The sequence below is a fragment of the Salvelinus sp. IW2-2015 genome, unplaced genomic scaffold (genome assembly GCF_002910315.2).
Source record: "Salvelinus sp. IW2-2015 unplaced genomic scaffold, ASM291031v2 Un_scaffold2152, whole genome shotgun sequence".
NCBI classification, from domain to species: Eukaryota; Metazoa; Chordata; class Actinopteri; order Salmoniformes; family Salmonidae; genus Salvelinus; species Salvelinus sp. IW2-2015.
The window spans coordinates 82127-94690 of NW_019943484.1; the positions used below are offsets into that span (position 1 = coordinate 82127).

The 12564-nt window shown below is 41.9% G+C and overlaps 1 protein-coding gene across 2 annotated transcripts; it reads right to left on the minus strand.

Moving 5' to 3' along the window:
* Positions 1-7639: 7639 nt before the first annotated feature.
* On the minus strand, positions 7640-12202 carry LOC112073114 (claudin-18). 2 transcript variants are annotated; one of them, XM_024140467.2, is made up of 5 exons: positions 11915-12202; positions 10814-10978; positions 8715-8847; positions 8391-8507; positions 7640-8251 (listed from the first exon to the last, which is right to left on the minus strand). In XM_024140467.2, exons 1-5 carry the CDS (start codon positions 11952-11954, stop codon positions 8116-8118), a joined length of 591 nt encoding a protein of 196 aa, XP_023996235.1. In that variant the 5' UTR covers positions 11955-12202; the 3' UTR covers positions 7640-8115. The 2 variants fall into 2 exon arrangements, with proteins under 2 accessions (XP_023996235.1, XP_023996234.1); XM_024140466.2 differs by having other exon boundaries at positions 11735-12200.
* Positions 12203-12564: the final 362 nt, after the last annotated feature.

The following is a 12564-nucleotide window of genomic DNA, read 5'->3' on the forward strand; positions in this document are numbered from 1 at the left end:
GCTTGGTAATGTAAACATGTTTTTTCATAGCTAGCTTGATTTATGTATGGTTTTGAAACAAGTTATATGTCACGGCTCTCGTCGTAATGAGGATCGGACCAAAACGCAGGGTGGTAAGTGTTCATGATTTTTTATTCACCAAAACACTTGAACAAAATAACAACGTGAAGACACCYAAACAGTTCTGTAAGGTGCATAAACTATACAGAAAACAACTACCCACAACTAAGGTGGAAAAACAGGCTGCCTAAGTATGATTCTCAATCAGAGACAACGATCGACAGCTGCCTCTGATTGGGAACCACACTCGGCCAAACACAAAGAAACAGAAAACATAGAAATACAAAACTTAGAATGCCCACCCCACATCACACCGACCTAACCAAATAGAGAAATAAAACCGCTCTCTAAGGTCAGGGCGTGACATTATAGTAGTGGTTGTGTCTGCAGTAGTAATGGTGGTGACTGGTTATAGTTGAAAAAGTAGGTAGATTAAAATATTAATTGATTGATAAATTGATTGGTTGGTTGGTTCATAGGATAGGATAGCCTGTAACATGTGAACGTTAGTTTAGCGTATTTGTATTTTGTATTTATTAGGGATCCCCATTAGCTGCTACTCCTCCTGGGGTCCAAACACCCCAAAGCATCCACATTACATATAAAACAAAATATAAAACAGTAAACTATGTTGGTACTGAATGAGCTAAAGATAAAACAGTACATCATATAACATCCCTACACCACCACATATCCACAACACAAAATGTTGAATACAACAATATCACAATGTGTGCTTATGAATGTGTCTGTACCATTGTGTGTGTCTCTTCACAGTCTCTGTTGTTCCATAAGGTGTATTTTTACCAGTTTTTTTTTTTAAACTGCTTGCATCAGTTACCTGATGTGGAATAGAGTTCCAAGTAGTCATGGCTCTATGTAGTACCTTGCACCTCCCATAGTCTGTTCTAGACTTGGGGACTGTGAAGAGACCTCTGGTGGCATGTCTTGTGGGATATGCATGATTGTCCAAACTGTGTACAAGTATTTTAAACAGACAGCTCGGTACATTCAGCTTGTCAACACCACTTACAAAAACAAGTAATAATGAAGTCAATCTCTCTTCCAATTTGAGCCATGAGAGATTGACATGCATGTCATTAATCTCAGCTCTCCGCGTACTTTTAAGGGCCAGCCGTGCTGCCCTGTTCTGAGCCAACTGCAATTTCCCAAGTCCCTCTTTGTGGCACCTGACCATACTACTGAACAGTAGTGTAGGTGCGACAAAACTAGGGCCAGTAGGACCTGCCTTGTTGATATTGTTATTAAGAAGGCAGAGCGACGCTTTATTATGGACAGACTTCTCCCCATCATAGCTACTGTTGTATCAATATGTTTTGACAATGACAATTTACAATCCAGGGTTACTCCAAGCAGTTTAGTCACCACAACTTGCTCAATTTCCACATTATTCATTACGAGACATAGTTGAGGTTTAGAGTTTTTTTAATGATTTGTCCCAAATACAATGCTTTTAGTTTTGGAAATATTTAGGACTAGCTTATTCCTTGCTACCCATTCCGAAACTAACTGAAGCTCTTTGTTAAGTGTTGTAGTCATTTTAGTAGTCGCTGTAGTATCTGATGTGTATAGCGTTGAGTCACCCGCATACATAGACACACTGGCCTTACTCAAAGCCAGTGGCATGTTGTTAGTAAAGATTGAAAAATGCAAGGGGCCTAAACAGCTACCCTGGGGAATTACTGCTTCTACCTGGATTATGTTTGAGAGGCTTCCATTAAAGAACACCCTCTGTGTTCTATTGGACAAGTAACTCTTTATCCACATTATAGCAGGGGGTGTAAAGCCATAACACATATATTTTTCCAGCAGCAGACTATGATCGATAATGTCAAAATCTGCACTGAAGTCTAACAAGACAGCCCCCAGAATAATTTTATCATCAATTTATCTCAGTCATTTGTGTAAGTGCTGTGCTTGTTGAGTGTCCTTCCCTATAAGCGTGCTAAAATTCTGTTGTCAATTTGTTTACTGTGAAATAGCATTGTATCTGGTCAAATACAATTTTTTCCAGAAGTTTACTAAGGGTTGGTAACAGGCTGATTGGTCGGCTATTTGAGCCAGTAAAGGGGGCTTTACTATTCTTGGGTAGCTAAATGACTTTAGCTTCCCTCCAGGCCTGAGTGTCACACCCTGATCTGTTTCACCTGTTTTTGTCCTTGTCTCCACCCCCCTCCAGGTGTCGCCCATCTTCCCATTATCACCGGTGTATTTATACCTGTGTTCTCTGTTTGTCTGTTGCCAGTTCATCTTGTCTTACCAGCATTCTTTCCTGCCTTCCTGTGTCTTTAGTTCTGTTTTGTAGTTTTTCCCGGTTCTGACCCTTCTGCCTGCCCTAACCCGCGAGCCTGCCTGCTGTCCTGTACCTGCCTGACTCTGACCTGATTACAAACCTTCTGCCTGCACTGACCCAGAACCTGCCTGCCGTCCTGTACCTGCCTGACTCTCACCTGATCACGAACCTCTGCCTGCTCTCGACCTGCCCTTTGCCTGCCCCGTGTTTCTAATACATAATCTGAGAACTGTACTATTCGCCTCCAGTGTCTGCATCTGGGTCATATCCTGAGTCGTGATACTGAGGGCACACACTTTTTAGTAGGCTTAAATTGAGGATGTGGCAGATAGGAGTGGCAATATCATCCTCTATTTTCCTCAGTTATTTTCCATCCATATTGTCAGACCCTGGTGGCTTGTCATTGATAGACAACAATAATCTTTTCACCTCTTCCACACTGACTTTACGGAATTGGTTGGTTAGTTGTGGTCATTCGTTGTGTGGTTAAGTAGTGGTTCAGTKGTTGTCTGGCCAGTACTTGTGGTCAGTAGCTGTGTGGCTGTGGTCAGTAGTCGTGTGGTTGGGGTTAGTAGTTTTGATCAGTAGTTGTGTGGTCAATATTTGGTTGTTTAAGGTCAGTAGTTGTGTGGCTCTGGTCAGTAATTGTGGTCAGTAGTTGTGGTCAGTATGTGTGGTTGTGGTCATTAGTTGTGTGGTTGTGGTCAGTAGTTGTGGTCAGTAGTTGTGGTCAGTAGTTGTGTGGTTTTGGTCAGTAGTTGTGGTGTCATTAGTTGTGGTTAGTAGGTGTGTGGTTGTGGTGCGTAGTAGTGGTCAGTAGTTTTGTTAAGTAGGTGTGTGGTTCAGTAGTTTTGTGGTCAGTAGTTGTGTAAGTGGATGTGATCAGTAGTTGTGGTCAGTCGTTGTGTGGTTTGTGGTCAGTAGTGCTCAGTAATTGTGGTCAGAAGTTATTTGGTCAATAGTCGTGGTGTTATGGTCAGTAGTTGCGGTCAGTAGTTGCGGTCAGTAGTTTTTTTAGTATGTGTATGGTTCAGTAGATATGGTCAGTAGTGTTCAGTAGATGTGGTCAGTAGTTGTGTGGTTGTGGTCAGGATTGGTGTTCAGTTGTAGTGGTCAGTAGTTCTGGTCAGTAGTTGTGGTGTTTTGGTCAGTAGTTGTGTGGTTTTGATCAGTAGCTTTGTTAAGAAGTTGTGTGGTTCAATAGTTGGTAATGGTGTTTTATTAGGATCCTCATTAGCTGTTGCGAAAGCCGCAGCTACTCTTCCTACGGTCCTCATAAAACATGAAACATAACATAATATAGAACATTAATAGACAAGAACAGCTCTACATTAATTTAGAAACACAGCCTACATATCAATACATACACATACAATATCTAGGTCAAATAGGGGAGAGGCGTTGTGAGGTGTAGCTWTATCTGTTTGTTTTTTAAACCAGGTTTGCTGTTCATTTGAGCAATATGAGATGGAAGGGAGTTCCATGCAATAATGACTCAATATAATACTGTACGTTTTCTTGATTTTTTTCTGGATTTGGGGAATGTGGAAAGACTCCTGGTGGCATGTCTGGTGGCAWAAGTGTGTGTGTCAGAGTTGTGTGTAAATTGACTATTCAAACAATTTGGAATTTTCATCACATTAATATTTCTTATAAAAAAAGTAGTGATGCATTCAGTCTCTCCTCAACTCTTAATCAAGAGAGGCTGGCATGCATAGTATTTATATTAGCCCTTTGTGTCACGACTTCTGCCGAAGTCGTTGCCTCTCCTTGTTCGGGCGGTGCTCGGCGGTCGACGTCACCGGTCTTCTAGCCATCGTTGATCCATTTTTCATTTTCCTTTGGTTTTGTCTTGTCTTCCCACACACCTGTTTTCAATCCCATCCATTACATATTGTGTATTTAACCCTCTGTTTCCCCTCATGTCTTTGTCAGAGATTGTTTATGGTCAGTGTTGTGTTTATATGTATAGGTGGGTCTACGGGTCTTCGTACCCATATTTGTTTATGTTCTTTTCTTATTAGTGTTATGGAGCATGTTACTTGGACATTCATTAAAAGACTCCATTTTACACTCCGTTTGACTCTCCTGTGCCTGACTTCCCTGCCACCTATACACACGACTCTGACACTTTGATTATAATGAAGAGCAAGACGTGCTGCTCTGTTCTGGGCCAGCTGCAGCTTAACCAGGTATTTATTTGCAGCACTTAACCACATCACAACAAAATAATCAAGATAACACAAAACTAGAGCCTGCAGGACTTGCTTTTTGGAGTGTGATGTCAAAAAAGCAGAGCATCATTTTATTATTAGTAGTAGTTGTGGTCATTATGTGTGGTTGTGGTCATTAGTTGTGTGGTTTTTGTCAGTAGTTGTGTGGTTTTGGTCAGAAGTTGTGGTCAGTAGTTGTGTGGTTGTGATCAGTTGTTTTCGGCAGTAGCTTTGGTAAGTAGTTGTTTGGTTCATTAGTTGTGGTTAGTAGTTGTGTGGTTGCAGTCAGTAGTTGTGCTCAGTATTTTTGTGGTTGTGGTCAGTAGGTGTGGTTTAGTAGTTTTGCTCAGTAGAAGTCATTAGTTGTGGTCAGTAGTTTTGTGGTTTAGGTCGTAAGATGTTTGGTTCAGTAGTTGTGGTGTCAATAGTTGTGTGGTTGTAGTGAGTAGATGTGGTGAGTAGTTGTGGTCAGTAGTTTTGGTACAGTTGAAGTCGGAAGTTTACAAACACTTAGGTTGGAGTAATTAAAACTCATTTTTCAACCACTCCACAAATTTCTTGTTAACAAACTATAGTTTTGGCAAGTCAGTTAGGACATCTGCTTTGTGCATGACACAAGTCATTTTTCCAGCAATTGACAGATTACTCACTGAAGTGTACATACACTAAGTTGACCGTGCCTTTAAATAGCTTGGAAAATTCCCGAAAATTATTTTATGACTTTAGAAGTTTCTGATAGGCTAATTGACATCATTTGAGTCAATTGGAGGTGTACCTGTGGAATTTTTTCAAAGCCTACCTTCAAACTCAGTGCCTCTTTGCTTGACATCATGGGAAAATCAAAAGAAATCAGCCAAGACCTCAGAAAAATAATTGTAGACCTACGCTAGTCTGGTCCATCCTTGGAAGCAATTTCCACACGCCTGAAGGTACCACATTCATCTGTACAAACAATAGTACGCAGGTATTAACACCATGGGACCACGCAGCCGTCATACCACTTAGGAAGGAGACGTGTTCCGTCTCCTAGAGATTAACGTACTTTGGTGCGAAAAGTGCAAATCAATTCCAGAACAACAGCAAAGGACATTGTGAAGATACTGGAGGAAACGGGTACAAAAGTATCTATATCCACAGTAAAACGAGTCTATCAACATAACCTGAAAGGCCACTCAGCAAGGAAGAAGCCACTGCTCCAAAACCGCCATAAAATAGCAAGACTACGGTTTGCAACTGCACATGGGGACAAACATACTTTTTGGAGAAATGTCCTCTGGTCTGATGAAAGAAAAACAGAACTGTTTGGCCATAATGACCATCGTTATGTTTGGAGGAAAAAGGGGGAAGCTTGCAAGCCAAAGAACACCATCCCAACCGTGAAGCACGGGGGTGGCAGCATCATGTTGTGGGGGTGCTTTGCTGCAGGAGGGACTGGTGCACTTCACAAAATAGATGGCATCATGAGGTAGGAAAACGATATGGATATATTGAAACACATCTCAAGACATCAGTCAGGAAGTTAAAGCTTGGTCACAAATGGGTCTTCCAAATGGACAATGACCCCAAGCATACTTCGAAAGTTGTGGAAAAATGGCTTAAGGACAACAAAGTCCTGACCTCAATCCCATAAAATATTTGTTGGCAGAACTGAAAAAGTGTGTGCGAGTAAGGAGGCCAACAAACCTGACTCCATTACACCAGCTCTGTCAGGAGGAATGGGCCAAAATTCACCCAACTTATTGTGGGAAGCTTGTGGAAGGCTACCCAAAAGAATTGACCCAAGTTAAAACCTTTTAAAGAGAGAGAGAGAGAGAGAGAGAGAGAGAGAGCGAATGAGCGAGAGAATGAACTATGAAGAGCGAGAGAGCGCAATGAGCGAGAGGGAGAGAGCGCGAATGAGCGAACGAAGAGCGAGCGGAGAGAGAGAGCAAATGATGAGAGAACGAACAAACGAGAGAGCGAGGGAGAGCGAATGAGCGAGAGAATGAACGAGAGAGCGGCAAATGAGCAGAGAGAGGAGCGCGAATGAGCGAACGAGAGAGCGAGCGGAGAGAGAGAGCAAATGAGTGAGAGAACGAACAAACGAGGAGAGCAGGGAGAGCGAATGAACGAGAGAGCGAGAGAGCGCAAATGAGCGAGAGGGAGAGGCGCGAATGAGCGAACGAGAGAGCGAGCGGAGAGAGAGAGCAAATGAGTAGAGAACGAACAAACGAGAGAGCGAGGGAGAGCGAATGAGCGAGAGAATGAACGAGAGAGCGAGGAAGAGCGCAAATGAGCGAGAGGGAGAGAGCGCGAATGAGCGATAGAGCGCAAATGAGCGAGAGAACGAACGAGAGAGCGAGCTAGAGTGAATGAGCGAGAGAATGAACGAGCGAGAGAGAGAGAGAGCAAACGAGCGAGAGAGAGAGCGAATGAGCGAGCGCTATAGTACTGGTGACTGATTATGGTTGAAAACGTAGGTAGATGAAAAGTTATCATACACCAAACCAACTTTCATATGTTCAGGCTATCTAGCTTGAACGGTTTAAGAGTTACTGTGGGTGAGTTATATTATGCAAATGTATATAGTTATAGTCGATAAAAAATTATTTTGAATTTAAAGTTAGGATAACCTGAACATGTGAACGTTGGTTTGATGTATGTAGCTTGAACAGTTCAAGAGTTACTGTTGGTGGATTATTTTWTGCTAATCTATGCAAATMAGAAAAGTTAAGTCGATTAAAATTTGGTTTGGTMTCTCCAGCTTGAACTGTTCAAGAATTACTGTTGGTGAATTATATGATGCTAATTTATGCAAATGTGTATAGTTAATAAAAGGTTTAAAGAATTTGATGTTAGAGTAGAATGCAGATGTGTAAGTTGGTTTGGTGTTTCTAGCTTGTACGGTTCCAGAGTTACTGTCTGTGGGTTAGTTTATGCAAATGCATTCATACATTAATAACATATTTCTATTATGTCCAAATAAATKATTGACATGAGAAAATGTGTTGTTTATCAGCATTTTTTATGTATATTTAATGCTGCATAAGAGTATAAAAAGACAAGAATAGTGTTTTGAAATTCTGTTTACTTTTAATACGCATTAGAAAATTACAATATTGTCCCCTTAAATGCATAATAACAAATCACAGAATATTTTTTATATTGACTAGGCAAGTCTGTTAATAACAATTTCTTATTTACAATGATGGCCTACCCCGGCCAAACCCTAACCTGGACGACGCTGGGCCAATTGTGGGACTCCCAATCACGGCTGGTTGTGATACAGCCTGGAATCGAACCAGGGCCTGTAGTGATGCCTCTAGCACTCAGTTGCAGTGCCTTAGACCACTGCGCCACTCGGGAGCCCAAAATATAAGAGAGATCCAAGTACAAAAATAACTAATCAAACCTGAAAAAGGTTTTCCTTCATAGCAACCCTATGCAATCTTCTAAGCCCCTTAGAGCTGCACGAGATTGTCATTGAAATATCAAAATAGTATTGTTTAGTTTCAGAGACCCTCTAACTAGTACATAATATTATATTCTTCACACATATTGCTGGTTGGAGTGTCTTCCATTCATACTCTGGGCTCTGAAAGACTCGTCATAGGCGAGTCTGGGTTTCGTGTCATCCTTGTACACTGTTGTGTGTTGGGACGCAGCTTTGTAGGCCACCCCATAACTGAGGACAGAAATAAAACGAAATTATTAAAATAAATGTATAATTATTATTAATATTTGTGAGTAAGAATAAGAAAGAGGATGAAGAGCATGGTTCTAGCGTAGAACTCTAATTTTCTGGTGGATAAAATGGAATTTACCCTAGTCGCTTCTCTGATGGAATCATCCCTCTGCAGGCAATACACATCATAACTCCTCCTACGACCAACACAGCCCCGCCTATCCACCCCACAAAGAGGGCGGTGCCAAAGGTGTACCTGAAAAACAGAAGTGATACACTGAAACATAAAAAATGACAACTTGGCAAATTGCCATCTTGACATTATGATTGATTACAGTTTATACACCAAAGTAGCCTCCTAAATGACACTATTCCCTACATAGTGCARTACTTTTGACCAGACTCTAAAGGATAGGGTGCCATTTGGGAGAAGTGAATCCTACTCATGTTGCAGTTAATGTACCTGGGAGTGAGAGATCCTCCAAGTCCTCCTAGCACTCCTCCTCCTCCATATCTACTGCCTGCATAGGTGGTGAACCGGAAGCTGGACACGATTAGGTTGGCAAAGACAGACACTCCAGCAATGCCACAGACACCTAGGAGGAGTAAAAATATATTTACATTTTGGTTAGGAAGAAGAAGAAAATTTGTCAATTGTCACTTTCAGATCACAGARGTTTTTCTTTTACTTTAAACCCAAAATTAAATCAGAATGATTTGGCTTGACAGTTATGAACATCAATATCAAAACATCAAAACAATACCACAATACAATCCATAACATGGTATTTTGGTATTTGGTATTTTATTAAGATCCCGATTAGCTGTTGCAAAAGCAGCAACTACTCTTCCTACAGTCCACATAAAACATGACAGAACATTCATAGACAAGAATAGCTCAAGGACAGAACTACATACATTTAAGCATACGGAGATTACCATGGAGGAACTGGTGGTTCAGTTTATCCTCAGCCAGCAGACGCAACAGGCTCGCCAGGAGCAAGCGCAGGAGGAGCAGCACCAACAAAACCTCTGACTGGCAGCYGAGGTAGCCCAGTTGAAGGGTGGTATGGCTCAGGAGTCTGGCCTAAATCAGTTCCTGGTCAAGCTAATGGAGGAAGATGATGTGGAGACGTATTTGTGCACCTTCGAGATGACGGTGCAGAGGGAAGGAAGGCCCAAGCCCAAGTAGGCCAGCTTTTTAGCACCCTACCTCGCCGGGAAGGCCCAGAAGGCCTACTTCGACTTGAACGCCGACCAGTTAGCAAATTATGAGGGACTCAAACACGAGATCCTGAGCTGTTATGGATTGGTCCACAACTGGGCCTTCGACTCCACTATCTCTCTCCACGCTCAGATGAGCGACCTGGTGTGCCTTACCAAGGGCTGGCTACTGACCGACGTACTGGCCCTCCCGATAATCGATAAGGTCGTCCTGGATCGGTATCTTCGGGCCCTCCCCTATGAGATGAAGGCGGCGGAGAGCCTGCAGAACCCCCAGAGCCTGGAGGAATTCCTGACCAAAACACCCAGGACCTGCTGAAAGGGGCCTGGGCAGAGAGATTCCATGCAGGGAGGGGGAAGAAAAGCACAGAGAGGCTAAAGAGATCTACCCCGGGGGTTGGTGATAGAGGGGAGGTAAATGCCGCGACGTTGGCTCCCTCTGCTGGGAGTACACGGGCTGGGCACCCCGATACTGATGGCACCAAGTAGAGGTAATTAGTGGAGAGTGCCAACCAGCCATGCAGGCCACATAAAGGGAGCACCATGGCACACCGTGAGGTGGACAAAGAGAGTGGCAAGTGAACATACAGAGGGGAACAAAGCTCTTGGAGGCACGGAGCCACACATGAGGAGAAGGACCAAGCCAACCCTAAGTTATTTTGGTGTTCTGTTTATTTCTGTTGCSTAATAAAGTTGTGTTTTCTGACTGGAACCTCCTTGTCTCTGTGACCATCTCTGCACGCTCAACCCAACACCCCACGGTTAACCACAATACACACAAACTTCAAATAGGGGAGAGGCGTTGTGCTATCAGGTGTTGCTTCATCTTTTTTTTTACCAGGTTTGCTGTTCATTTGAGCAATATAAGATCAAAGGGTGTTCCATAAAATAATGGCTCTATATAACACTGTATGCTTTCTTGACTTTGTTTTGGATTTTTTGGACTGTGAAAAGACCCCTAGTGGCATGACTGGTGGGGTAAGTGTGTGTGTAATTGCAATTTGCATGTGGGCTATGCAAACAATTTAGAAATTTCAACATAATGTTTCTTATAAAAAGTGATGCAGTCACTCTCCTCAASTCTTAGCCAAGAGAGACTGGCATGCATAATATTTATATTAGCCCTCTGAATAAAATGAAGAGCAAGACGTGCAGCTCTGTTCTGGGCCAGCTGCAGTCTAGGMCATTCCTTGTAGCACTCGACCACACAACTGGACAATAATCAAGATGAAAAAAACCCAGAGCCTGCAAGATTTTCTTTTTGGAGTGTGGTGTCAAGAAAGGATTCACCTGCGAGCAGGAACATCACCAAAACTTTGGCAAAAAACATCACCTCACCTGCAAGCAGAAACATGACCCCAGAGGTCAGTGTCATGGTAGCCTTGACGTTGTCCTCCATATTTCCCATCTTCAGACTCTTGAGGGCWAAGATGGCGATCAGACAGCCGATGGCTCCCAGAACTATCCCCACTATCATCAGTGCCCGCACAGCTTGGAGCATAACTACGGGTCAAACAAAACCAGACGTCAGATAAAAGTCTTACTTTGAAACTTAAGTAATGACCTGTGATTGTGTGTATCATACGTATCTACCAAAGTACTGTGGTATTTAATTTAGATCATAGATGTTCCAACATTAAAAAAACTAAAACTACATTCATTTTCAAATGTACATCCAAATGACAAAAATGTTTTATTGATTAGGGCCCTATACTTCTCCTGTTTTCATGGGCCATTTACCTATATTTTGTGCCTGGAAGATAATCTCACTTCCTGTTCTTGAATTTAATTTGCAAATTATTTAAAGATTTAACTGCTCTATGAAACATGTTTAAATCAATAAAACCTTTGAGACAAAAAKAACGTTACCTTTTATTGATCATGGCCCTACACTCTACTCACATTAAAATGACCCACTGTCTAAACTATATGGAAGATAATATCACTTCCCGCCTTTAACACACACTTTTAAAGATTAAACGTTGCTGAAGAAACTAGATTAGACATGCTCAAAATAGTTTTTAGTTTCCAGTCAAGTGAAAGAAAAAAAAGTTTGTTTTATAACGCTTATTAATATCAACTAATAGAAACAAATACCATATCTTATCTAGAGTCYCACCCTTGAGAGGCACTCGACATACAAAGCTCGATCGAGATCAAGTTAACAGTGCTGACCATCCATTGACATTTATATTTGCTAAATGTATATCAAAGAAACATCATGTTTAACTTCTTACAAGTCAATAAAGCAAACCTTACTTGGCAGCCCTAGTATGGTAAAATAAGGCCTGCATTGGGTCATTCCAGATGAGTTTTCTACACATGATTTCCAGAGTCCAGAGTAAGTGTAAACACTTGTTATGACTGAGAAAGACCGGTCCTGTAAACCCCACATATCCATGGCTGTAGCAGCAGATACTAAAAACTGTCCCAACACACCCAGAATGAAGCCGATATGCTGAATCACTGAGGTGCCCATTTTAGCTTCCCTTCCTGTTTGATGTCAGACACCTTTGCTTGAAGTCATGAACTGGCCTTCTATCCTCGTGTTCTTATCATTACGTACTCTTGAACAGGGAACCAACCTTATCAGATGTTTGCTTAATTAAAATTGGCCGGAGTTGCTGTCACAGTTTCGGGCAACGGTTGTTTGTTTGGGAAGTGTGACTAATGACAAAAGGTTGTGCCTTGACGTTGTTTCCATATGTGACTAGTTTCAGGAAACTACACATAAGTTGCACGTCACTACTTCACAGGAGAGGCATTTGAACGTAAACATTTATTTTTTATCAAAATGCTTTTTTTGGCATAAATGCCATCAAACGTGTACACCATCTYTAAATAAGAATAAAATGGTTAAATTACTAGCCTAGTTGGTTAAGCCACGAAAAAAGACAGGAACCTTRCCGCTAGCCATGYTTGGGCTGGACATGCCGGGAGATGAGTTCGAATTGGTCTGCCATGTAGCAGGCTTCTGTCTACAACATAAACTGCTCAGTATGTATAGGTAATCTTTCTAACGCAGCTTTTTTGAACGATATCACGAATTACTGCAAAAGTAATGCTAAAAGTAATGCTAACCCTAACCC